The 25,797-nt window shown below is 36.9% G+C and overlaps 1 protein-coding gene across 7 annotated transcripts in view; it reads left to right on the plus strand.

Annotated features, from left to right (window-relative positions):
- The window catches only part of LOC127166535 (probable ATP-dependent RNA helicase DDX5), a 74,258-nt gene extending 58,416 nt beyond the window's left edge, over positions 1–15,842 (plus strand). For 4 of the 7 annotated variants that reach the window (XM_051111891.1, XM_051111895.1, XM_051111893.1 and 1 more), the window contains 6 exons: positions 171–343; positions 11,200–11,310; positions 11,397–11,458; positions 13,269–13,328; positions 14,834–15,055; positions 15,146–15,842. In XM_051111891.1, coding sequence (XP_050967848.1) covers positions 171–343; positions 11,200–11,310; positions 11,397–11,458; positions 13,269–13,328; positions 14,834–15,055; positions 15,146–15,558 — 1,041 coding nt within the window. In that variant the 3' untranslated portion in view covers positions 15,559–15,842. Of the gene's footprint in view, positions 1–170; positions 344–11,199; positions 11,311–11,396; positions 11,459–13,268; positions 13,329–13,454; positions 15,056–15,145 lie in introns of those variants that run through there. The other 3 variants (XM_051111896.1, XM_051111892.1, XM_051111897.1) reach the window with 3 other exon arrangements.
- The last annotated feature ends 9,955 nt before the right edge of the window (positions 15,843–25,797 follow it).

Consider the following 25,797-nt stretch of genomic DNA (forward strand, 5'->3'; position numbering starts at 1 on the left):
ATCAGCCAGTGTGGTCCAACCTAGTTATCGGTATCGGTTAAAATTCAATTACAACCCTATTACCCTGATTTGTAATAAAATAAGTCTATAATGATTCATGTTGTACATCAGGAAGGTTCACTGAACTTTCAACTTCATTCAACTTTTTTTTTCCTTTTTTAATTTGACAGCCTGACAGACAGACTCTGATGTGGAGTGCAACCTGGCCTAAAGAAGTGCGTCAGCTTGCTGAGGACTTTCTGAAGGAGTATGTTCAGATCAATATAGGTGCACTGCAGCTTAGTGCCAACCACAACATCCTGCAGATAGTGGATGTCTGCAATGATGGAGAGAAAGATGACAAGTAAGCTTTTTTTTTGTTTGTTTGTTTGTTTCAAATGTTCATATTCAGACTAGGGCTGGGCGATATGGGCAAAAATTCATATCTCGGTATTTTGAGGAGGAATGACGGTATACGATATATATCCAGTATTTTTCCATAAATGGTTACTTGAGAGTCAAAGCCTTTATTAAACCTTTATTAAACAGTTTTTGAGCAAAATATAATTCAAACACAGGGGTTTCCCTTCCTGTTTACAAATAAACAGCTGCACAACAAATAAACAGCTGCACAAAATCTTTGATAAATAAAAAAACAGTACAGGTTGTTTCTCCTGCTTAACACTATAAGCTGCACAACATATTTCAAATTATGAAAAAAAAATCTTTGATAAATAAAATACAGTACAGGTGTTTCTCCTGCTTAACACTATAAGCTGCACAACATTTCAAATTATAAAAAATAATCTTTGATAAATAAATACATTACAGGGGCCGGATGTAAGACTAAGCTGGACGTAAAATGCGCTTTAAGTCGTGCGTAGAATTTATACCCGTTGCACCATCTCGGCGTAGTGCTACGTCTGAGAGTAAATTTTACGCTTGGTCAAAGGTAGGCGTAAAGTGAAAAGTCACGATTTGCTCGGACATGATTCGTTTTTAATTACCTATTGCAGATGCCAACTGTAACGTTTATGGTCTTTTCGGGCAGGATAATGTGGCCTATAAACAATTATTCTAAGGAGGGGTCAAGCAACACATGCAAGCAACGCGCAAACTTTGCGCAAGAATTATAAAAGTGAAAGTAAAAAATAAACTACGGCTAACACTATATTAACCGCACAAATTCTCTCAGAGACAACGAGAGACGAATCTACTTTACCATGCTGATAACGGTATATAACTGTCTTAAAGTATCTCCTTAATATTTCTATTCGACATCTTGCTGGGACAGTATAAATTCTTGGAAATACTTAACGTCTTTAATTCATCTCATCATTTGTAGCGTTCCTGCCATCCAATAATCGCAGTAAGTTTTGTGCTTACTTTTTAATCAGAAATAAAGTATCAGCTTTCAAATTCTGTCAATTCTATTACAAACTCTACAATTTATAAATGTGGTTTTTCAACCACAGAAAGATGTCAAGAGGCACAATTGTCACGTAAATTCACATTTACCTCAGGAAAGATTCGTTGTACATAAACTCGATAGCAAGAAAAAAAGATATAGAAAGAAGCATTGTATTACATTAATTATATTTTGCTTAACCTGTCGCCTTTATTTTTAGTGTTAGTCTGAAAAATTATGTCATGGGAATGTGCGACCTCAGATACAAAAACGCGGACATTAGAATATATTAGGTTAATAAAATTATTTCGCGGTGGCTTCACTTGTTATAATGTCTTGAGCAATTCAGTTTTATATCAGTAGTTGTAGCCATTGCAGCGTGGGTGTCGTCTCAACTATCACTGCGGGAAAATGTGTTTGCGTGGACGCGCATCCTCTACGCCGGGCGTAGTTGCGCCTGGTCGTAGTTTTAGCTGGTGCAACAGGTCTAAATATTTATCGTAAAGTTGGACGTTGCAAAGCCCAGCGTATGGCTTATACCCAGCTTTTTTACGTCTAGCTGGTGCAACTGGCCCCAGTACGTTTTCTGTGTTGACCAGCGCTGCGTATTCCTCCATGTCGCGTGCTACCTTGGAGTGGTCTGTTTCGCACAGAACGCGCACGCGCATGTGTGGCCTCAAACCATATCGATATGAAAGATATTGGATAATCCCGCATCGCGTTGGGGAATCATATCGATATATCCCCAGAACTCGATATACCGCCCAGCCCTAATTCAGACCTGCCAACCTGTGCACATTTTAACTTTAAAATACGTTTGTCTGATTGGTCACTCTAATTATTCTAAAAGCTTGTAATTCCCTTGTGTTCAGTTGTCCAGGGATGCAAACTTGTCACCTGAAAATCATAGTTTTGAATGTACAATAATTAAGTTGTGTGATTTGTATAGATCCAACCTAGGTTTTGAACTTTGGAAGAGGATAGGGGTTTTCAAGGAGTAGCAGACAATGAAATAAAAACTACGGATGCACCAATCCAATACTCAGTATTGATATCAGCTCATAAACTCCCATTATTTGCCAGAGCAGGTTAGGCATGGCTCAGTTGACCATTTCAAGGTATACCGCGATTTGAAAATTTCACAGTTTCAAAACCACAAAAATGTTCCATTATACCGTTCTTGCTGTATGCATTTTTTTAAAGTCATGTACAGTGGAGGAGTACAGTGAGAGGTCCCTGGTATCCACAGTAACGTTCAGTGGTAGTAAAGCTTTTATATAGGAATGTATGAGTGCTGAAGGTGTGAGGGAGTTGTGCTTTATCAATGCTGTCATGAATTCACACACCACTGTGTGATGTAATGATGTTATCCCTCCCTCATTCCCTGCATTATTGGGCATTTTTTAGCATGACAATGAAGATATTAAAGATTGAAGATATAAAATCCTTCAATGGACATGTATTTCACTCAGTCTTAACACTATTGAGCAGCTGTGGGGGATTCTGTAGAGACAAGCTGAGCAACACTCCCCATTAAAGACCAGGGCATTTAAGGAGGTCGTCCTCTAGGAGTTAAGCAGGACAGATGTGAAAATGAACTTGTACACTCAGTGCCAAGAAGGGTCAGAGCTGTATACTTAAAGTTCTGGAGGACATAGTAAGTACTAGAATATGATACATTTGTACTCATTTCTGCAATTCTTCATTTAAACAAAATTGGCTAAATTTCATATTTTACATAAAATATTGGCATATATTTTGTCGTTTTTAACATATACTTAATAAAAACAACAAAATATATGCCAATATTTTCTGTAAAATATGAAATTTAGCCAATTTTGCCATCTTTCCATGAAGTATATCAGTGATTATTAAGAAAATAAATTTTTTATATTTATTCAAAGGGAGTGTACTTATTTATGCTGTGGATATATATATACAGTACTGTACAAAAGTCTTAGGCCACTAGTATTTTCATCAGCTAAAAAATGGTTTAAAGTCAGTTAAAGTCAGTCTGTTGCTGTAGTGTGTCAGTAAGAAATATCAGTTTACATTTCTAAACATTCATTTTGCCATTAATTATAATAATCCAGTGAGATTTTTGTATGGAGCACAGGCTGTTGTCAGACTCCTTGTGCAAACAGAGATGTGATCTCTCCATCATTCAGTCCAGTCTATCTTAAGAAACTGAAAAAACAGAGACAGACTAAATCCAGAAGAACTGTGGCAACATCTCCAAGATGCTTTAAGAGACTTATACCTACAAAGCTACAGTACTGTTAAAATTTTTAGGCAGTTAGGCACATAAAATGAGGATGCTGTCAAAAACAATGTCATAAATAGATTTTCTTTATCAATGAACCTCTATTAACTAAAATAAATCAGCATTTGATGTGACCATCCTTTGCATTTAAAGCAGCTTTTGCCCTATATGCTCTTGTGCATAGTTTTTCAGGTAGCTTTGCAGGTAGGTTACTTGAAACATCTTGGAGATGTTGCCACAGTTCTTCTGGATTTAGTCTGTCTCAGTTTTTCTGTTTCTTTATGTCATTCTGTGTGGAGCACTGGCTGTTGTCAGACTCCTTGTGCAAAAAAAAAAATCTCACTAGATTATTACAATTAATGGCAAACAGAATGTTTGGAAATGAAAACCGATATTTTTTTTATTGACACACTACAGAAAAAGATAGAAATAACTTACTTTAAACCATTTTTTAGCTGGTGAAAATACTACTGGCCGAAGACTTTTGCACAGTATATATATATATATATATATATATATATAGGATGTGACAAGATCTCATCAGATCTCGCGAGATCTCGTGCCACGACTGACTGGTCTCACGAGAACGTGACCCTCGCAAGACATTTTGCAGTGTTTACACAATTAATCGTTAAAAGATCGATCTCTTTTCAAACTCTGTTCAAACACCCATGCGATCTTATTCCTGAATGACAACAATTCAGCGGTGTCTATTATGACTGTTTCACATCGCGCTGCTCATGCTTCACGTTTACAATGTGAAACAGGTGTTAAAGACATTAAAATTTGCATTCATGCTGCTGCTCATCTAGAAAAAGCAACAAAAACAGACTTTTCAACCACATAAAAATCATTATTTCAGTGTTACAGACATTTAAATAACAGAAGAACTGGGATAAAAGTTTATAGTTTGGGTTTAAACACGTATTGTCTACAGTAGCAATCAAAACGAAAGTATCTTAGCAATTGCATGTATCGTAACGCTTATCCTCTTCCGCCAGTAGGTGGCGACAACTGGACGTTAAAAAAGTATTTATCATTGAATCATTAATTCAGGAGATTCCAATAGTGAAACAAGTCTTTATTAATTGAGACACTGACTTCATTTTTTTTCTTTTTAATTTTGTTCGAATATATTTTTAAAAAGACTTACGCAATGAACATTGTTATTTCTAAGATTTCTAATCTTTGTATATATATATATATATATATATATATATATATATATATATCGGCTTTATGTCAGCCATCGACCGCCCTGCGAAACCTTCTTGAACTTTTCAGATGACAAAGATACCGCTCAGAACTGATGGTAAACTTTCTTTTTATTTTGTAGGAATGTAAAAATGCACTGCAAGCCGGCCGAAAATCAATAAATAATGTGACAATTTAAGTCAGTTGAGATGTTCAATGAATCGCGATACATTGGGGGTGGGGGTTTATATGAATGTATCTCTAAGGAGAACTGTCTTCAGACAAGTTTAGATGGTATTTTCTTCTCATCTTGTTTCTGTATAAGACATGGTAAAGTAACATTTGTAAATGCAGTGCTTCTTTGTTTACAGAGGTAACCAAAGAAATGGTTTACTGCTGCTGTTCCATAAGCGCCACCTGCTGTCAGAGAGTGAAGTTTGTGTTTTCATTCAGCCTGTCTGCAGTTTTTTTTTTTTATTCAGCTAAAGTCAAACCATTGATTTTTTTTTTTTTTTTTTTTTTTTATTATTATTAAAAAAAACTAATCATGATGCATGTATGGAGGATCTTTGTTTAGACTGTGATTTAAAATGCAGTGGTTGCCTCCAGTGCTTAATTTGTAAATTCATATTTGCCGGATCCAAAACAGCAGTTAAAAGATGCTGTGACAACACTGGCAATACAACTTCAGTTTTCCCAGGGCATTCAATGACGTCACTGAACAGCGATGCCACAACTATGAGCATTGTTTACAAGTTTCTGTGTGAGCCTAACTACCACCTGGGTCAAAAAAAAAGGTTGCAGGATGATGCAATGTATAGGCTATGTAAGTTACATTAAAAATAAAATTTGTTGTCATAAAAATAAAATACAATCATAGTCTATATATGAAAGGTAATAGGTAATAGATATGAATTTTTTTTTCCGTTGATATACGAACGTGTGTGAAGTACAAAGCCTAGTCTACATTATAAATAATAATTTATTATTCAAATACATTGCGAATATGGAAACATTTGGATTGGTGCCGAATTACAGAGGTACATGAGCCCAGCGCCTGGTAACCTTACTTTCAGTGTCGCTTTGTTTTGGTTTCTTAACTTTAGGCTATGTATTTTTAAATTCTTGTTCTGTTCTAAATACTGTTACATTTAAATGATGTTTTGTAGTCAGGGGAACTAATGTATATGTGACCCTAGACCACAAAACCAGTCTTAAGTCACTGGGGTATATTTGTAGCAATAGCCAAAAATACATTGTATGGGTCAAAATTATTGATTTTTCTTTTATACCAAAAATCATTAGGAAATTAAATAAAGATCATGTTCTATGAAAATATTTTGGAAAATTCCTACTGTAAATATATCAAAACTTAATTTTTGATTAGTAATATGCATTGCTAAGAACTTCATTTGGATAAATTTAAAGGTGATTTTCTCAATATTTAGATTTTTTTTTTTTTTCATCCTCAGATTCCAGATTTTCAAACAGTTGTTTCGCTGTCAAATATTATCTTATCCTAACAAACCATACATCAATAGAAAGCTTATTTATTCAGATTTCAGATGATGTATAAATCTCAATTTTGAAAAATTGACCCTTAAGACTGGTTTTGTGGTCACATAAAGCTATGTTTATAGTGTTTATAATGTTTATATATTATTTCACTTCATTCCACAATCCACTCCTCACTAAACAATATGTTTAGTGAGCAGTGCACATTTGGAGAGAGTGGTTAAGCGGTAAGCACCAATCAGCGAGAGTGATTTTGAACTTTTAAAGAAAGCTGATTGGTCAGAAATATGTTGAGGACCAATACATAACCTCCAAATACATCTACATAAAACCAAGCTTGCTCTGTCTCATATGCACACACGCACTGTCACAATCTAATGCACTTATTAATGCCGGATCTTTAAAAACAAATACCAGAATGCAAAAATCCAAAATCTGACATTTTCCAGGCTCAAATTAAGTACTAGTTGCCTCTGATTTTAAATAGAAAGAGCATAAGCAAAGTGTTAAGGCTGGAATGCACTACACGACTTTTAAAATCTAAACAGATTTTTAAAACACTAGGCATCATGACAGAAAAAAAATGGCCATCATACACTACATGACTGAAGGATCCTTAGATCCTTACATGCAAATTATTGTGTTGTGTTTAAATTTTATGTTTGTTTTTAATTTCATTTATAATCATTTATTTACATAATCATTTAATAATCATTTTATAATCATTAATCATTCACATAATTCATATTTAATTATTTATTTGATTATTTAAGTATTTATCATTTATTCATTTACTCATATATATTGTTCATTTATATTATTCATTTATATGTTTTTATATTTTATATTTCTTATTATTTTCCTTGCTTATGCATTTTCATTATTGTTCAGTTCCATGATTGTGGGGTTTCATGAATTTGGTCTAAGAAATAGATAACAGGGATGTTTATGGAAATTCAAGGTTTATGGGATGTTGAATCCGTTTGATATATCATTGTTCTTTGAGCTGTACTCCTCAGACGAAGTCTGAACATTGAGACATACGCAACTAAAACTGTTCAATAAATTCTGTTATACCTTTTTTTTACGATCATCACTTCGTCTCCTGCTTCTGCTCTTTTCTGGCTTCCATCGGTCAACTTCATAACTGACAGAAACCTGCTGTTATTGTGGGTTAGAGTCCTGCATCTTTTGTGGGGTTGGGGTAACTACAGCTTGCTGACTAGTTGTTCTGTTACCGGAAAGACTGATATTTTCTGACGGGATCTGGTGTCCGGGGCTGGATCCTAATTGTCTGGCGTGGGGACCTGATCTAACAATGACTATGTATCATACACTAGCAGACCTTGAAGTTGTTCCGATCACAACAAACTTATGCAGAAATGTGCGCCTTGTTTCTAGGAGATGCATAACAAATGAAAACAATAATGAAAACCAACAAGACATGAGTGCAAAGGTAGAGACTGTCTGTTCCCCAAACTAGAAAATACAAAAACCGTCCAAACCAATTTAAGAGTAACAATTTAACTAATGTTCAACAAATAAAAAATGTATATAATACAGAGAAACAAATGATAAAGCTTGCCTTATTAAATATCAGGTCCCTTTCTACAGAAGCGCTTTTTGAAAATGAAATGGTCACTGACATAACCTCCATGTGCTCTGTTTGACAGAAACCTGGCTAATACCAGATGATTACATTTTTTTAAATGAGTCTGCCCCCCAAGATTACTGTTATAAACATGAGCCACGTCTAAAAGGTAAAGGGGAAGGTGTTACTACAATTCATAGCAATATTTTCAGTATTTCTCTGAGGACGAGCTTCAAGTAACTTGTTTGAAGTAATGGTGCTTCATATAACATTATTCAGAGAAACTAGTGTTAATAATAAATCCCCTGTGACGTTTGTACTGGCTACTATATACAGGCCACCAGGGCACCATACAGACTTTATTGAAGAATTTGCCGATTTTTCTATCTGAGTTAGTGCTGGCTGCAGATAAAGTCTTAATTGTTGGTGATTTTAATATCCATGCTGATAATGAAAAAGAAGCATTGGGATCAGCATTTATAGACATTCTGAACTCCTGACAACAATTGTCGAAATCATACTTTGGATTTAATACTGCTACATGGATTTGATGTTAATGGTGCTTCAATGGTGTTGAAATTCTGCAGCAAGGCGATGATATCTCAGATCATTGTCTAGTCTCGTGTATACTCCATATAGCTAAAACTGTAAATTCAACTCCTTGTTACAAGTATGGTAGAACCATCACTTCTACCGCAAAAGACTGCTTTGTAAGTAATCCTGAGTAATTGTGAATTATCTCAATTCCTCAGCATATCCAATGGCACCAAAAAATTTGATGATGTAACAGAAACTATGGACTCTATCTTTTCTAACACTTTAGATATGGTTGTTCCTTTACACTTAAGGAAGATTAAGGAAAACAGTCCGACACTGTGGTATAATGAGTGCATTTGCGCCTTAAGAGAGCAGTCTGGAAAATGGAGTGCAGCTGGAGGAAAATAAAACTAGAGGTATTTTGTACTGCATGGCGTGAATGTACCCTATCCTACAGAAAAGCATTAAAAACTGCTAGATTACTTTTCGTCTCTTTTAGAAGAACACAAATATAACCCCAGGTATCTATTCAATACAGTGGCTAAATTAACGAAAAATAAAGGCGTTGACAGGCGTTGACATTTCCCAACAGCACAGCAGTATTGACTTTATGAACTACTTTACTTTCAAGATCGATACTGTTAGAGATTAAATTGTCAAATTTTTTACATTTGTTAAATTTCAGCCTCAGCCTAATCAGAAGTACCAGTACTTACATAGAAACCTATACAAAGTAGCCAGAAAGAAATGCTAGTTTTAAAGAAATAAGTCAGATGGATTTAGAGGCTTTTGCATCTGAACTCTTCAATTGTAGTTTCAGTATCACATCAAATAGTGCACTATAGATCTCCTGAGAAACAATTCCACTCATTTTCTACTATAGGAGAGGAAAAATTGTATAAACTTGTTAAATCATCTAAACTAACAACGTTTATGTTAGACCCTATGCCATCTAAGCTACTAAAAGAGGTGCTTCCAGAAGTCATAGACCCTCTTCTAACTATTATTAATCCGTCACTGTCATTAGAATATGTCCCCAAAACCACCAAAACTGGCTGTTACTAAGCCTCTCATTAATAAAAACACAACACAATTAAAAAACTAGTTAAATACAGACCGATCTCGAATCTCCCTTTACTATCAAAGATACTAGAAAAGGTAGTATCCTCACAATTATGGTCCTTTTTAGAGAAAATAGTGTCTGTGAGGATTTCCAGTCAGGATTTAGACCGTATCATTGTACTGAGACTGCTCTCATTAGAGTTACAAATGACCTGCTCCTATCATCTGATCGTGGTTGTATCTGTCTATTAGTGCTGCTGGATCTTAGTGCTGCGTTCGACTCTAACGACCACAACACTCTTCTGAATAGACTAGAAAATGATGTTGGCATTGGTGGAAGTGCATTGCCATAGTTTAAATCTTACTTATCTGACTGCCATCAATTCTTGGCAGTGAATGAAGAGGTATACCGATCACAAGTGCAGTATGGAGTACCTCAAGGCTTGGTACTAGTACTTTTGGTACTTTTCACACTCTACATGTTACACATGGGTGATATCATCAGGAAACATGGTGTTAGCTTTCACTGTTATGCTGATGATGATAATCAGCTTTACATTTCTTCACGGCCTGGCGAAACATACCAATTTGAACGGAATAGTTGGATATAAAAAACTGGATGACAAGTAATTTTTTTACTGCTAAATTCTGAAAAAACAGAGGTGCTAATTATCAGACCTATAACCTCTGCATGTAATAACCTAGAACACTGTCTAACACTTGATGGCTGCTCTGTCAATTCTTCGTCATCAGTTAGGAACCTAGTTGTGCTGTTTGATAGCAATCTTTCCTGTTAAAACCACATTTTTCCGTCTCAAAAATATATCTAAACTACGACCTATGCTCTCAATGTCAAATGCAGAAACGTTAATTAATGCGTTCATGACCTCGAGGATAGATTATTGTAATGCCTTATTGGGTGGTTGTTCTGCACACTTAATAAACAAACTCCAGCTGGTCCAAAATGCAGCAGCTAGAGTTCTTACTGGAACCAGGAAGTATGACCATATTAGCCCGGTTCTGTCAACACTGCATTGGCTCCCTTTTAAACATCGTATAGATTTTAAAATCTTGCTAATTACTTATAAGCCCTGAATGGAACTGAGAACACTTCCCATATCACCCGATGTACTTGTTACATCGTAAGAACAATGGCATCTACGCGAATATTAGTCTTTATTAGTCTAGATTTAATACTGTACAGGTGCTTTGACACAATCTGTATTGTTAAAAATGCTATATAAATAGTGGTGACTTGACTTGACTTGATATTATAGGTATTCTCTAGCCACTGAGTGTACATTGGTTGTACACTCGTTATTGCGGTGCATTATGGGATTGAATGAGTGCTACCACTTCAAATGGCCCTCAAGTAGTGCTCTGTTTAAGGGTATGGGGGTGATTTCGGACACAGTCCTGGCAAGTCACTGTCCTGTAGCAGGTCTAAAACACCTGCCTGGAAGTTTCTAGTAATCCTGAAGCCCATGATTAGCTGGTTCAAGTGTGGTCAATTATGGTGGAGCTAAACTGCAGGACAATGGCCTTCTAGGAATTGAGTTTGACACTCTGGTCTAGAGTTTAGTCTATAGAGTTTTTCTGTATGTCCTCATGCTAAAATCAGCTTATATTAAGTTTACTTTATTTCTTCAGACTTCTGAGGTTGTTGGAAGAAATAATGAGTGAGAAGGAAAATAAGACAATCATTTTTGTGGAAACAAAGAAGAGATGCGATGAGTTGACCAGAAGGATGAGGAGAGATGGGTAAGTACTGTGTGAGTCATGAAGGTGTGTTGATGACGTTTGTCACTTATGTCACTTATCTTATGACCGAATATTCTATCTTCCAGCTGGCCTGCCATGGGGATTCATGGAGACAAGAGTCAGCAGGAAAGAGACTGGGTTCTGAATGGTAGGCATTTAGAATTTATTTGATCTCCCCAAACACCATTCCCCACAGTGAATACTAGCGAAGAATACTACAAATTTCAGTAGTTAGTACTAATAGTTGTAAGATAATAGTAGTAAAATTTCTCAAAATGAGCAGAAAATTGTAAAAACTTTGCTAGTAGTTGTTATAAAACAAGTATTTAAGTTGACATTGTTTTTGTTAAAAAAAAAAAAATAAATAAAAAAAAACAACATTATTTTAGCTAAAGTATTTATATCAATACTGTGTGCCTTTTCCCCCATGCTGGTGAGCCTTTTACCCTGTGTGTGGGGTAAAAGGCTCCCCTTTGCACCTCATACATTTATAAAATTTTAAAACAAAATAAATGGCTTATATGATTTATTCTCACACAATATCTGTTGCTCCATAAATGTTCAATACAAACGTATATATTTATTTGCAATTATGCATTTTAGACGCAGTGAACAGCAACATTTTTTCTTAAGGTGTACCTTTAGCCCCGTTGTAGCCTACTGACTATAAAAAGTTATATTTTTGGGCTTTTGCCTTTATTTTGATAGGACAGTAGAGAGAAGACAGGAAAGCATTAGGTAAAGAGAGGGGGGAGGGATCGGCAAAGGACCTCGAGGCGGGAATCAAACTCGGGTCGCCACAAGCACAGTTATGTCGGCACACTAGCGAGGCTATTGGTGCCGACTGCTCTACACTATTTACTAATTTTATTCCTGGTAATTAATGAAAGAAAATAAATCAGAACCAAAAATTAAAATTCTGTCATCAATTATGGCAAACCCGTAAGACCTTCTGTTCATCTTCAGAACAAAAGTTAAGATATTTTTGGTGAAATCCAAGAGCTTTCTGACCATCTATAGACAGCAAGGGTCCTTCCATGTTCAAGGCCCAGAAAGGTATCAAGAACATTGTTAACATTGTCTTTGCTCGTTTTCTGTAGCTGCTTTTTGAATAACTACGGAAATGTAAGCATTATAATTAGTAACTCACAATATTTTCATTCAATTGTTGTCATGTTAAATACAAATTAGGTCATATTAAAAACATTAGGCTGGTTTTAGCCTTATGCTAGAGCTGCTTTCGGACAATGAAACTAAGTATGTAAATAATTTAATACATTAGCATGATAATATCATGTATTGGCGATCTTGCAGGCTGATGATAGAACCCAACACTACCTTAGAGTATAATTTACTCACCCTCCATGCATCCTAGATGTATATGACTTCAGACAAATGCAATTGGAGCTATATTAAAAATTACCCTGGCACTCCCAAGCTTTAGAATGGCATAGACGAGTGTTTCTTTTCATCAGTCCAAAACAAGTCCAATAAAGTGCATCCATCCATAATTAAAAGTGCCTCACATGGCTCCTGCGGGGTCAATAAAGGTCTTTTATGCAGTTATGCAACAGGTGCTGCATTTAATCCTTTATAAAACATACAGAGTGCATGTTTTTAAATTTGCTTTAAATCTCAATTGGAAGTTATTCCAAGCACTTGATGATGATTTAAAGTGGGTTTTACGCAAAAAACATTAATAATCACATACATTTGCAAATGTAGCTTGATGCTAATTATACCTCTATTTATATTTTAAGATGCATTCTTAAGATGCATTATAGATATTTTGTGTTTCTGGTGTAGAACCAAGCTTTATTTATCTTAATGTAATGCTGTATATTGAGCAGCAGACGATGTTAAATCCATATACCAGATACATATCTGAGGAAATATGAGAAAGGACTAATTTGGACATTAACTAAAACATTCTCCTTTTTTCTTCTCCTTTTTTCTAGAGTTTAAGTATGGGAAGGCCTGCATCCTGATTGCAACAGATGTTGCCTCACGTGGATTAGGTCAGTATTTTCCAAGATGACACACCTTAGTGTCCTCTCTTAGGAGCCAACAACTTTCACTTTTAAAGAAAGTGCTTTGCTTTCTTTAACTTCTTTATGCATTCTCTGAGTTTTTCTCACCTAAAGGTGGAGTCTTTGTGGCATGGCCTAGGCATGACAACTCCAGGCCAACAGAGGGGGAAGGAGGAGTATTGGAACTTGGTGACTGGCTGCCACCCAGTCGCATAGAGAGGTGAATGTGTCCAAGCTGAGCTCTGTGTGCCAGTAATCTTCAATAAGGCAGTGTGGCTAAGCCTTGTTATAACTCGTTTATATTTACATCTGTTCTCTGTCCATATTGTTTTATACGTTGTAAGTACACCAGTTCCATCTCGAACCATTCATTTTGAATTACCCCCAAAAAAAGCTAATTGCTGGTTTTACCATTTTGCCTTGCATGCATTTTGTAAAAGCACTGAATTGCAAGAATTTGTTTGACATTTGGGCAGATTATTTCTGTTCTGAGCTTGTCCAAGCATGGGGTGTTTGCAAATGTTAAAAAAGAAAAGCTTATCAGATTATTTGCTTGCCTTTTTTATTATTTTATACAAAACACTGGTGTTCATGAAATGGAGCAAGCAACGTTTATTTTCCACATACCACAATTGGTGACAACTGGCACATTTGTAGAGGAGCTCTGGGACGCCTGTAGACAGTGGAGCAGAAAGTTTCATTTTAAAATAAAATGCTCAGCTAAATTTTCCAAGCTTGATGTTCCTCCCTCGCCTGCATTTTTAAAAAGTCATGTCAAGACCTGCCAATGAGAGACATTTTCTCAAGTGAACACTGGCTTCTGGGAAGATCTTGCCTAGATGAGACTGTGATGAGGGATATGATGACACTGGTCTTTGATAGCTTGTGCATATGGGTTGGATACCACTAGGTCTTTGTTTGTTTTTGACTGTTTTCTGGCTTTGTGATTAGCACAGTTCTATTGGGTCTGGGCAAGACAAGCAGTGTGGCCTTTATTAGCAAGCTTCTAATGAGTGTTGTGCTGAGAAAGGACTTTTAGAACCAAAACCAGCCCCGCGGTCCTCAGTGGGCACATGAGGCAACTGTACACATAGTGGCCCTACTGCATTAGAAGCACCACGATGTCACTTGACAGTTTGTAAGGAGTTTGCTGCATTGGGAAATAACTGAATGCAATACTCTTTAATGGTAAGACATTCAACAAACTAAAATATTCTATTTAAAAAAGGTGGGGTGGGGTGGAAAAGCATTTTGGTTCATTGTCCTTTTGTTTTTATAAATGGAGTGTGCATCGTTTCTCTCTTCCCACAGTAGTCTTCCCATGGAGTCAGAAACTGTTATTTGTTTAAATTTATCCATTAACCCTTTTTTTCAGCCCAGATTTATTCCGTTATTTTATATGTATTCATTGCTAACTTTTTTTCTTTTGGTTGGCTGTTGTGGTGTGCAAAATCTCTCTGCGTTCCTTTTTGCCACACTGCAACACTTCACAGATGTGGAAGATGTCAAATTTGTCATCAATTATGACTACCCTAACTCATCTGAAGACTATATTCATCGCATTGGAAGAACAGCACGCAGTCAAAAAACAGGCACTGCTTACACCTTCTTTACTCCCAACAACATGAAACAAGCCAGCGACCTCATCTCTGTCCTCCGAGAGGCAAACCAGGCCATCAACCCAAAACTGATCCAGATAGCAGAGGACAGAGGAGGTGAGGCTAACCTAAATCGTAATTAACACATTATTTTTGAAACCTGAAATTAAGGACTTGAAAGTGACCCTTTTTTCTCTCAATTTAAAGGTCGTTCTCATGGCGGTCGCAGTGGCTGTAAGGACGATCGTCGAGATCGGTATTCTGGTGGGGGTAGGAGAGATTTCAGTAGTTACAGAGATAGGGATAGTGACAGGGGTTATGGTAGTGGACCAAAGGTGCAGAGTGGAGGCTATGGAGGCAACAGCTATGACAAAAGTAACAATAGCAGCAGTAACTATGGTAATGGCTATGGTGGCAATGGACAGGTCAGCTACAATACAGTGAACTCAGCTGTTGCCTTTGGGAATCAAAACTTTCCAAACCAGTCATTTACTGGAAACCAGGCTCCAGTCCAGAATGGGATAATTCACCCACAGTACCCATTTAATCCTCCTCAACCACCCCAACAGCCACCACAGCCCATGGTGCCCTACCCCATGCCTCCTTCTTTCACCCAGTAAAGAACAGCAGCTACTTCTCCTATTGACCAGACACTTAAAATAATGAAGTGACTTTGTCTTCTTTAAAATATTGTTACTATCATTTGTATTGTTTATATTGCTTATGGCACACATCCAGACGATATTACTAGTCAAAGCAATTACATTGCACACATCTTTTTACCATTTTTATTACATTCCTCAGTAATTTATTCAGATTAGGCAGTGCACATTTTGATTTATTGTATGTTTAAAATCAGATTTGCGGGTCATGCATGAATCTTCAAATAAAGATCAAAAGAGAATTCCAGTTGTCTGATCTTTTTTTTTTTTGTAGTTTCTGTTCACAGCAACCTGAAAAAGGGCACATGAAAGTATATTTACTTGGCACTATGTTGATGTTTTATATTTTAGTTACCTTTAGAGAATAAAATTCTAAAAATAAGTTCATTGATAAAGAAAATCTATTTATGACATTGTTTTTGACAGCATCCTAATTTTATGTGCCTAACTGCCTAAAAATTTTAACAGTACTGTAGCTTTGTAGGTATAAGTCTCTAAAAGCATCTTGGAGATGTGGCCACAGTTCTTCTGGATTTAGTCTGTCTCTGTTTTTTCTGTTTCTTAAGACAGACTGGATTGAATGATGGAGAGATCACGTCTCTGTTTGCACAAGGAGTCTGACAACAGCCTGTGCTCCATACAAAAATCTCACTGGATTATTATAATTAATGGCAAAATGAATGTTTAGAAATGTAAACTGATATTTCTTACTGACACACTACAGCAACAGACTGACTTTAACTGACTTTAAACCATTTTTAGCTCATGAAAATACTAGTGGCCTAAGACTTTTGCACAATACTGTATATATATGGTAGATATAGAGAATCACATCACATCCACATAAGGAAGTACAACATGTCTTATGATTCTCTAGACTAGACTTATGTCTGATTTTCAAGTTAGTATGAGAGAGGCACAGGATGTTAGGATTCTTACAATCTCACAGACGCTTATCTGCAGTGATTGGTCCGATGATGACCCAGTCTGTTGTGATTGGTTCACCTTTTTGACACTGGGTCAGTACTTTTGCAGTGATGTAGGACGATTTTGAAGTTGGAGGAGAAAATGATTTGGGAGTTTTTAGCAACACCCTAACTGTACCCTAACACAGTGCAGAGCACAGCGTCTTCTCCACAGGAATCTGCTATGGTGTTTGAGGGATAGGGGGTTCATGTTTTCCCAGGTCTGCTCATGCAACAAGTACCTGGGCAATATGCTAATGTTTTAAATTGACATCAACTTCAAACAGCTTAGGATTTGTTTTAAAAACAACACATTTTCATGACTTGGAATTGACTCTTTCTTTTGAAGGACAAAAACTATATACATGGAGCAGATTTAAAACTTTCAGATTTAAAAGGATGTTTTCATTCACTTAGAGCTGTGTTACACACAACACACACTGTCAAAAAAAAAGGTACAGTTCTGTCGCTGAGGCGGTACCCTAAGGTACAAAGTGAAAAGGTACAAATATGTACTTTTAAAATACTAATATGTACTTTTAAGGTATCAATATGTACCTTTAAGGTACCAATATACAGTGTTGGGGGTAACGCATTACAAGTAACGCAAGTTACATAATATTATTACTTTTTCCAAGTAACTAGTAAAGTAACGCATTACTTTTTAAATGACAAGAAAATATCTGAGTTACTTTTTTCAAATAAGTAACGCCAGTTACTTTTCCCCCCCATTTGTTGATTAAAAGCTCTCCTGTCCCCATGTTGAGAGAAATCGGGAGTAAGATGTTAGTTCTAGAATAAAAGTGAACATGCATTAATTCATCTCACTCACAAAAAAACAGATTCAGTATTCCTCAAAATAAATAAAAACAGTGAAATTCAACTCAGAATATGATGCAAACCTGCAATAATTAAATAATACAAATATCCTTTATGCATTTAATCGCATTTTATTAACCAGTGTCTTTGCTGCTGACCTTCATGATCCAATTCAACTATACTAATAAGCAAAAATTACTCAAGGTAATCTAACATTTGTTTTCCTCTTTTTTGTTGAGTTGATATTTTCTTCTTCTGCGATGTGAATTTACTTTTCTCAAAGCCTGAGGCTTTTGGTGTGAAAAGGATTTTACGTTTGCCAAAATTAGAACTTTTTACATGAAAAACAAACAAGCAAGCTGTAACGCCAAGCCAGCAGAGGGAGCCCTCACCCTAGGACTGCCTGCATGCTCCCTCTGCTGCTTCTATTGTTACTTCCTGTTTGACACTATTTAAAGACTGACCATATGCTCTATACTTTGCGAAGTATTGCCAGTTTCACCTGCCTTACCAAGCGTTTATAATATTACTCTGTTGGATTACCTGTTGCTACCTTGCTTTGTTTATGGACTCTTGATTTCACGGATTACCCCTGTTGGATTGTTTGCCTGTTTGGACTGTTTTCAAGGTTTGACCCTTATATGCCTCATGACTATCGCTCCCTGGATTCCCCTATTGTTATGGTTGCTTTCATGGACTGTCTGCTTGGTAATTGACCCACTGCCTGTATAAACTCTCTGCTGTTTGGATTACGTTTACGTTTTGGACTGCTTTTCCGGTTATTGACCCTCTGCCTGTTTCATCGTGTAAGTTTGCTGTTGTTTATATTAAAATTCTGCAATTGGATTCTACACCGCCTCAGCGTTCACATTACACAAGCCCTGCCCAGATTTAAAAAGTAACGCTAAAGTAACGCATTACTTTCCACAAAAAGTAACTAATGTAATTAGTTACTTTATTAGGAAGTAACTCAATATTGTAATGCATTACTTTTAAAAGTAACTTTCCCCAACACTGCCAATATATACCTTTAAGGTACCAATATGTACTTTCAAAGTATTAAAATGTACCTTTAAGATACTAATATGTACTGTTTAGGGGTAGGTAAGGTACAAAAATGTACCTTTTCACTTTTGTACCTTAGGGTACTGCCCCAGCGACAGAACTGTACCTTTTTTCTGAGAGTGCAGGAAACACAGTTTTTCCAATTGTTTATGCATTTTTCGCAATTGCTTTGACTATATCCAAAAAAAGAAGGGGAGGGGGGGTTGTAAGTGTTACACTTTATGGAGTGAGTAGAAAAAGGGTGTAATGAGAGAGGGAAGAGAGGAACAGGTAGAAAGAGGTGAGCAGAGAGGAGGATGCTAGAAAAAGAAATGAGGAGAGGAACAGGGAGAGGAGATGAGTGAGTAGAGGGCATTGGTGTAAAAACTAAGAAGACATGGACAGAGAAGAAGTGGGCAGCAGGGTGGAAAGAGTGGTAGAAGGAGAAAGAAGAGACAGAAAACAAATTTAGTGCAGGAACTAGAAAAAAATCTGATCGTGATTAAACCGGAAAAATGCTAAATAAAACAACAAAAACAGATTTTAAAGCTTGGGCTCCTAAACATTAGATCACTCATACTCACATCAGTTATTGTAAATGAAATGATCACAGATAATAGTTTTGAAGTACTCTGCTTGACTGAAACCTGGCTCAAACCAAATTACTATATTGGTCTAAATGAGTCTACTCCACCAAGCTACTCTTATAAGCATGAGCCCATCTGGTTGGTCATGGCGGCAGTGTTGCAACAATATATAGTGATATACTAAATTTTACTCAAAAAACAGGATACAGGTTTAATTTATTTAAAATACTTTTGCTTAATGTTATACCGTCAGATATGCAAAAGAAATCTCTCATATCTCTTTCTCTAGCTACTGTATATAGACCACCAGGGACATATACTGGGAATATACCAGGGAATTCATAAAAGAATTTGCAGATTTCCTTTCAGACCTATTGGTTAATGCTGACAAAGCGCTAATTGTGGGAGATTTTAACATTCACGTTGATAATACAAATGATGCGTTTACTGACTTAATAACTGACTTGAAAACTCTCTGACGTCAAGCAAAACGTCACCGGACACACTCATCATTTTAATCATATGCTAAAGATTTAATTATATTGCATGGAATTGATCTTACTAATATAGATATTGCTAATACATTAGAAGCTGTTGTTCCCGTCAGATTGAAAAAGGTTAGAGGAAAACGTAGATAGAATTTAGAATTGCATGGAAAACAGTATGTCCAGCTTTAGACAGGCTCTAAAAGCTGCCAGGGCTGAGCATATCGGCAAACTTGTAGAAATCCAAGGTTTTTATTTAGCACAGTGGCTAGATTAACAAATAATCAGATGACGAAATAGATAGCATCAGAAATACAATAACAAATGTAAATTCTACAGTGTCTAGTACATCAGCTTTATTCATCACACTAAAAAAAACACTGCATCTAAACCAACAACATGTTTATTAGGTCCTGTACCCACTAAATTACTGAAAGAGTTTTTACTTTAAAAAAAATATGCGAGGGAGGATTAGAATCTAACATATCTGACGAAAATTCTACCACTAGACCAGGGGTGGTGAACTCACCTGGAGAGTCGCAGCCCTGCAGAGTTCAGCTCCAACTCTAAGAAAAACTCACCTGGCTGTAGCTTTCTAGTAATCAGACCTTGATTAGCATGTTCAAGTGTGTTTGATTGGGGTTGAAGCAAAACTCTGCAGGGCGGTGGCTCTTCAGGACCAACATTCACCACAACTGCACTAGACTATTGCTTTGACCAGTATATTTAAACATGAAGGTCACAACTTTTTTGTACTGATTGTGAACTTGTGTTTCTACAAGGTATTTACAAAAATAAGAAGAAAAAAGTAATGCTGGGTACACACCACAAGACAATCGGGCTGATTTTGGGCCGATTTCTCCTTTTTCGACAATCCGGTAATGTCCTGATTACCTTGGTGGTTCTAAAGATTTTTAAACAGATTTTTCTGTTGTGTGAGGTGTGTTAAGACTGCTTGGAAGAATGTCGGAGGCGCCCGATTCGCCCCACAAATCGTAGATAATTAACGTTGAATATTTATGATCAGAAATCCTGATATGTGGGAGGGAACACCGAGGACAAATGTGCATATGATCTGGAAATAATCACGTGAACGTAAACAATATCTAATCAGAAATGAGCTGACAGAAGCCTAACAAACACAGTCATGGAGCAGCACAAAAGGATTTGGACACTATCATATAAATTTCTTCCTGCCATTAGTTTAAAGCCTTAAATCTATTCTTTGAATAATCTGTCATTATTTATACTTTTTTAACGACATGTAATTTTCTTATTGCTTTTCCTTTTTTTATTTCATTTATTTATTTATTTATAGTTTTTTTTGTTTGTTTGTTTATTATTGTATTTGATGTAATTTATATGTTCTTTGTTTTAAACTTGCAAAACAATAAAATAAAAATCTTCCTGCCTATCGTCCGCCATGTTTATTCTCAAGTCTGGAGAGATTTTGTAAGATTTCCTGTGTTCACAGTCGGGACTCTGGTTAAAAATCTGCTGGTGTGTGGTGTGCTGTCTTTGTCACATCGTGGCACACCATACACTATAGGAGCAAAATAGTTAAATCTAGGAGTTTTAGTCTTCAGGTTTGTGGTTTCTTACATTTTGAAGATCTTATGTCACTTTGAATAAAACCATCTTCTAAATGTATATGTAAACGTAACTTCGCTGTATTTGTTAAAGGGGTCATTTTCCACAATTTTATATGATACTTTAGGGTCTTAATGAAAAGTCCTGCCCTTCTCTTCTCTCTGTGGAGTGATGAGCCTGTTTACCACTGTTTAGCACATTATTAGGAAAGGCGATTGCAAAGATTCATTAATAAAAAAAAAAAAAAAAAAACCTTATACTCACTTGTGCTGTATAAGTGAAGTTGGCTCACGAATCATTTGCGCTAACATAGACGCATTCATGTAGACCAGGAGGCGCATTCCCTTCACAAACAAAAGTCATCCCCACTGCGTCTTCAGTGGCTCAGATGTCGGGAGTAAATGACGACTACTATGTTTATTATTACATCCAACAACAGAACACCTCAGTCACTTAGGAGCCATTCTTGTCTACAACCTATGTGCACCTACCCCAAACCAAAACCTAACTGTACAGTATGAAAAATACAGTGTTGGTAGTGTAGTGAACTTCGCTTTCGCCAATCTAGGGACGCCAATTAATGTAGTGAATTTTGCTTTCACCAACCCAGGGAGGTGAAACAGGGTAGTGATGGGTACTCATGTCACAGCTGACGTTATGATTCTTGGATCACGTGTCCATTAATGTGTGATTATGAGTACATCACGTAAGAAATATTGGTTGGATCTCTAACTTGTAGAACCTCTTACTGTATTATCAATACAAGGAAGACACAAGTTGTAATAAAATAAATTTTATTAACAAAAGATAGACAAGAGTAATCAACAACTACTAAATGAATACCATGAATGGAAAAGGAATAAAGTGCATAAGATGCATAAAATGCAAGTGATTATGTTGGGTGTTGCAATGCCAGAGCTACGTTATCTGGAAAGATAAACTGTTGCTACGCTGAAACAAATAAGGTAAAGAACCTTATTATGCATCAAACAAATACGTGTAAGATTTATCAACTGCAATCAGCTATATAATACCTAATGCAAATTAGAAAATCATATACTGATAATATACAACAATGCCAAGGTCTCTGGAAGAGGTTTGGAAGTGATATTTACATTCGCTGTGGTTCAGTGGTGGCGACGACTTCCACTGGTTGCGCTGGTGGCAGTACAGTGGGGAAAGGAGCAGAAATCCATTTCGACAGCCTTGAACATGAAGCGCTGTAGGATGCTGATTTCCTGGAGCACCAAAGGGTCCTAAGATCTGGAACACGCAGATGTGGCCCTGGAGTAGGTGCTGAAGGTCCTTAGCTTGGAACACGCAAGCAAAAGTACCTGAAGTGAAGGTTTGCTCGCTGGAGCTTAACCTTGTTAAATGTCTGTCTGTCTTCTGCCTCTCCGGGCTAGAGACTCAGAACTTGGTCAGTCCGCATTGTCTCCCTAGAATGGAGACTCAGGACGCTGCATCTGTTGTTGTCTCGCTGGACGAAGACTCTGAATGTAGATTATCTCTTTCCTCGCAGGCTGGAGGCTCAGAACGTGGTCGTATCTGTTGCTGCCTCAAAAGCTGGAGACTCGGACTTGGTCTCTGTTTGGTATACCATTGGTATCTCTCACCTTTGCAGGCCGGAGACTCAGAACAAAGGTCGTTCTGTTAGTGTCCTTTCTTTTACAAGACTCAGACTCAGAACTGTGTATCTGTTACTGTCTCTCTGAACGGGAGACTCAGCACAGAGGTGTTTCTGCTGTTGTCTCACCTTCGTCGCAGGGCTCAGATTCAGAATGAAGGTGATCTGTTACAGTCTCTTTCCTTAACAGACTGAGACTCAGAATGAAGGTGTTCTGTTTCTGTCTCTTCCCTTACAGGACTGAGACTCGGAACGAAGTGTTGATCTGTTGCTGCCTTCCCTGTAGCAGGCCGCAGACTCAGAATGGGTTGTTTCTGTTACAGTCACTTCCCTCGCAGGTAGCAGACTCAGAACGAAGGTGATCTGTTTCTGTCTCTTTCCTTAACAGACTGAGACTCAGAACATTGTGTATCTATTAATTTGCCTTGGACGTGCTGGAGACTCCTGTTTGTGCCTTTTCCTTCACGGGACTCAGACTAAGAGATATCTGGCTGTTGTCCTGGCATCTTTATCTGATGGCGTCGGACAGTTTGCTTATGTTAGTTCACAAAGATCCAATCAAAATGTAGCAAACCTCTGTCTACTACTGAGGTCAGGGAGGGGCCCACCAATAAACTTGGCCCTGGAATGTGCTGTCCACTACAGTAGCATAATCTGATAGGTAGCATTATTTGTTAAAACACCAGCATCGAAACAATGACGATCGGACTGTTACAGCTCATCAGGGTCTAAGGTAAGACGGCTGTGTCAATCAATCTATTGTGGGAGCGGCCTCTGTCGGTGTGACGTCACACAGAAAAGATGCTGAGAATGGCTTGATTTGAAAAAGGGGAAATTATTTTTATAGATTAAATAAAAACCACTGGGTGGATTTTTATCACTCTAGGGTGTTTGTACACACACTGCCAACACACATTTATGTTCAAACAACATGTAAAAGTGAACTACATACACCAAATGAATTACAAGACATCAACATGTCACTTAAAATATTTATTTATAAAAAAGTGGAAAAAAGCACAAAGAATAACAAAAATGTTTTACAAAATGAAAGTGCTTTTGTTATCATTCTATCTGGGAGGAGTAAGCCTCAGAGGTGATTCCTGAAGAGAATGATTCATTTTCTGCCTCCTGAAAAATGTGAGTATACAAAAAACCAGCACTACTCCTTCATAGAGAAAATACATCTTAAAACAAGATCATTACTTTATTCCATCATAATTTACCTTTTGAACATATTTATTAAGAAAATAAATAAACACAAACCAAAAAAACAAAACAGCAGCACTACAAAAAAAATTCTACAAATACTATATTACAGTGCATATTATACTCTTGTCCGCATGGTTTCTCCAGACACTCACCTCTCCCCCAAAATATTGAGAGCAGCCTTGTAGACCATTTCATCTCCACATGTCTGAAGATATTCAATCCTGTCCAATCCACCACTTTCTTCTATCATCAGCAACTTCTCTGTTTCTCCCATCTTGTCTGCAGCCTACAAGTCAGCACAGAAACTTCACAAGCCAGAATTTCCAAGATGTGCTGATTTGGACCGCTATCATACCTGTTAGAGCATGCGAATTTCCTATATCAATATTGCCCTAGCCTTTATCAAAGGGGTCTCCAACCCTGATTCTGGAGAGCTATCTTCCTGCAGACTTCAGGGGCCTCATTTATAAAATGTTGCGTAGAAACAGTCCCACATTTGATTTAAGATCATTTCACAAAATGGTACATCATTTGACATTTTGCAGATGTCAAATCTCTAAATTAAAAATGATCTTGAAACTGTGCACAGCTGAATGTTTTCAGATCTCTGCCTTTTAATCAGCCCCTAATTAATGTAATTAGTATATAAAAGAGCACCAGTCAACGTCCAAATATTTTAATTGAGAATGGCAAGTGGCAAAAGTTGCTTGGTCTTCCAAATACCAGCAGTACTCCAACATTGCTAAGTGCTTACCGCCATGTCAGGTTGTAAGCAGATATAACCACTTCAAAGATTGTACTTTTTAATAAATATGAACATTGGTGTGGATTTTAGCGTGTGCTAAGGTCAAATCTGTGTAAATACACATTTATAAATGAGGCCCCAGTTCTAACTCTGCTCCAATGTACAAGTCACCCTAAACACCTTGATTACAGTTTGATTGTCAAATAACTCGGGTGCATTTGATTGGGGTTGGAGCTGAACTCTGCAGGACCACAGCTCACCAGGAGCAGGGTTGAAGACTCCAGCTTTATGAGGGCGGTCCGAAAAGTAACCAGCCGTGTAATATGAAAAATAGGCATTTATCAAATAAGATATAAGAAACATGAACACAGGACAAGAACACCTTAGTCTGGAGGTTCTCAATTCTCTGGCCCTCAAGAGTTTAGCTCCAACCTTGATCAAACTCACCTGCCTGTAATTTTCTGGTCATCCTGAAGATCTTGATTAGCTTGTTCAGGTGTGTTGATTAGGGTTGGAGCTAAACTCTGCAGGAAAGTGGACTTTTCCACATTGACTTCAATTCTCCTTTCTCTTAATTCCTTAAGAAAATCATTTGCATTGCACACCAGTGATATCATTTTTTTTTTATCATTAACTGTCACATATTTACTTGTACTAGCAGTCAAGTAGTTTAAAATATTATTTCAAACTCAAAAGTAAATTTCTATTTTCGAAAAACTCGCTGCAGGTACTTACCAGGTACTCGTTCTTAATCCCGGTGATGCAGCAGTGCTACAACGATGTAATAACCATAGCTTTGTATACTTATTAGCAACTGTTCATTGCGATTTTTTTCAAAGTCGACTCCGATTTCCGACACCCGCCCTTACACACTAAATGTAGGCTATTCATTTTACGTTAACGTTTGGATTTTCAGGACGTCAATAATTATTTTGCAAAAGTTGTTATGATAGTTACCCCCCCCCCCCAAATATATACTTCAACCAAATGTATATCTTACATATATCTGTAAGAGCTCACTTCCTAAATTTGTAATATTTTGTTGCAAATATTAGAACCAGATGGTTTCACAAGTAATATAATTTATATATTCTTAAGTATTACTGATCGTCAAAGAACCTTA

The sequence above is a fragment of the Labeo rohita genome, chromosome 6 (genome assembly GCF_022985175.1).
Source record: "Labeo rohita strain BAU-BD-2019 chromosome 6, IGBB_LRoh.1.0, whole genome shotgun sequence".
In the NCBI taxonomy this organism is placed as follows: Eukaryota; Metazoa; Chordata; class Actinopteri; order Cypriniformes; family Cyprinidae; genus Labeo; species Labeo rohita.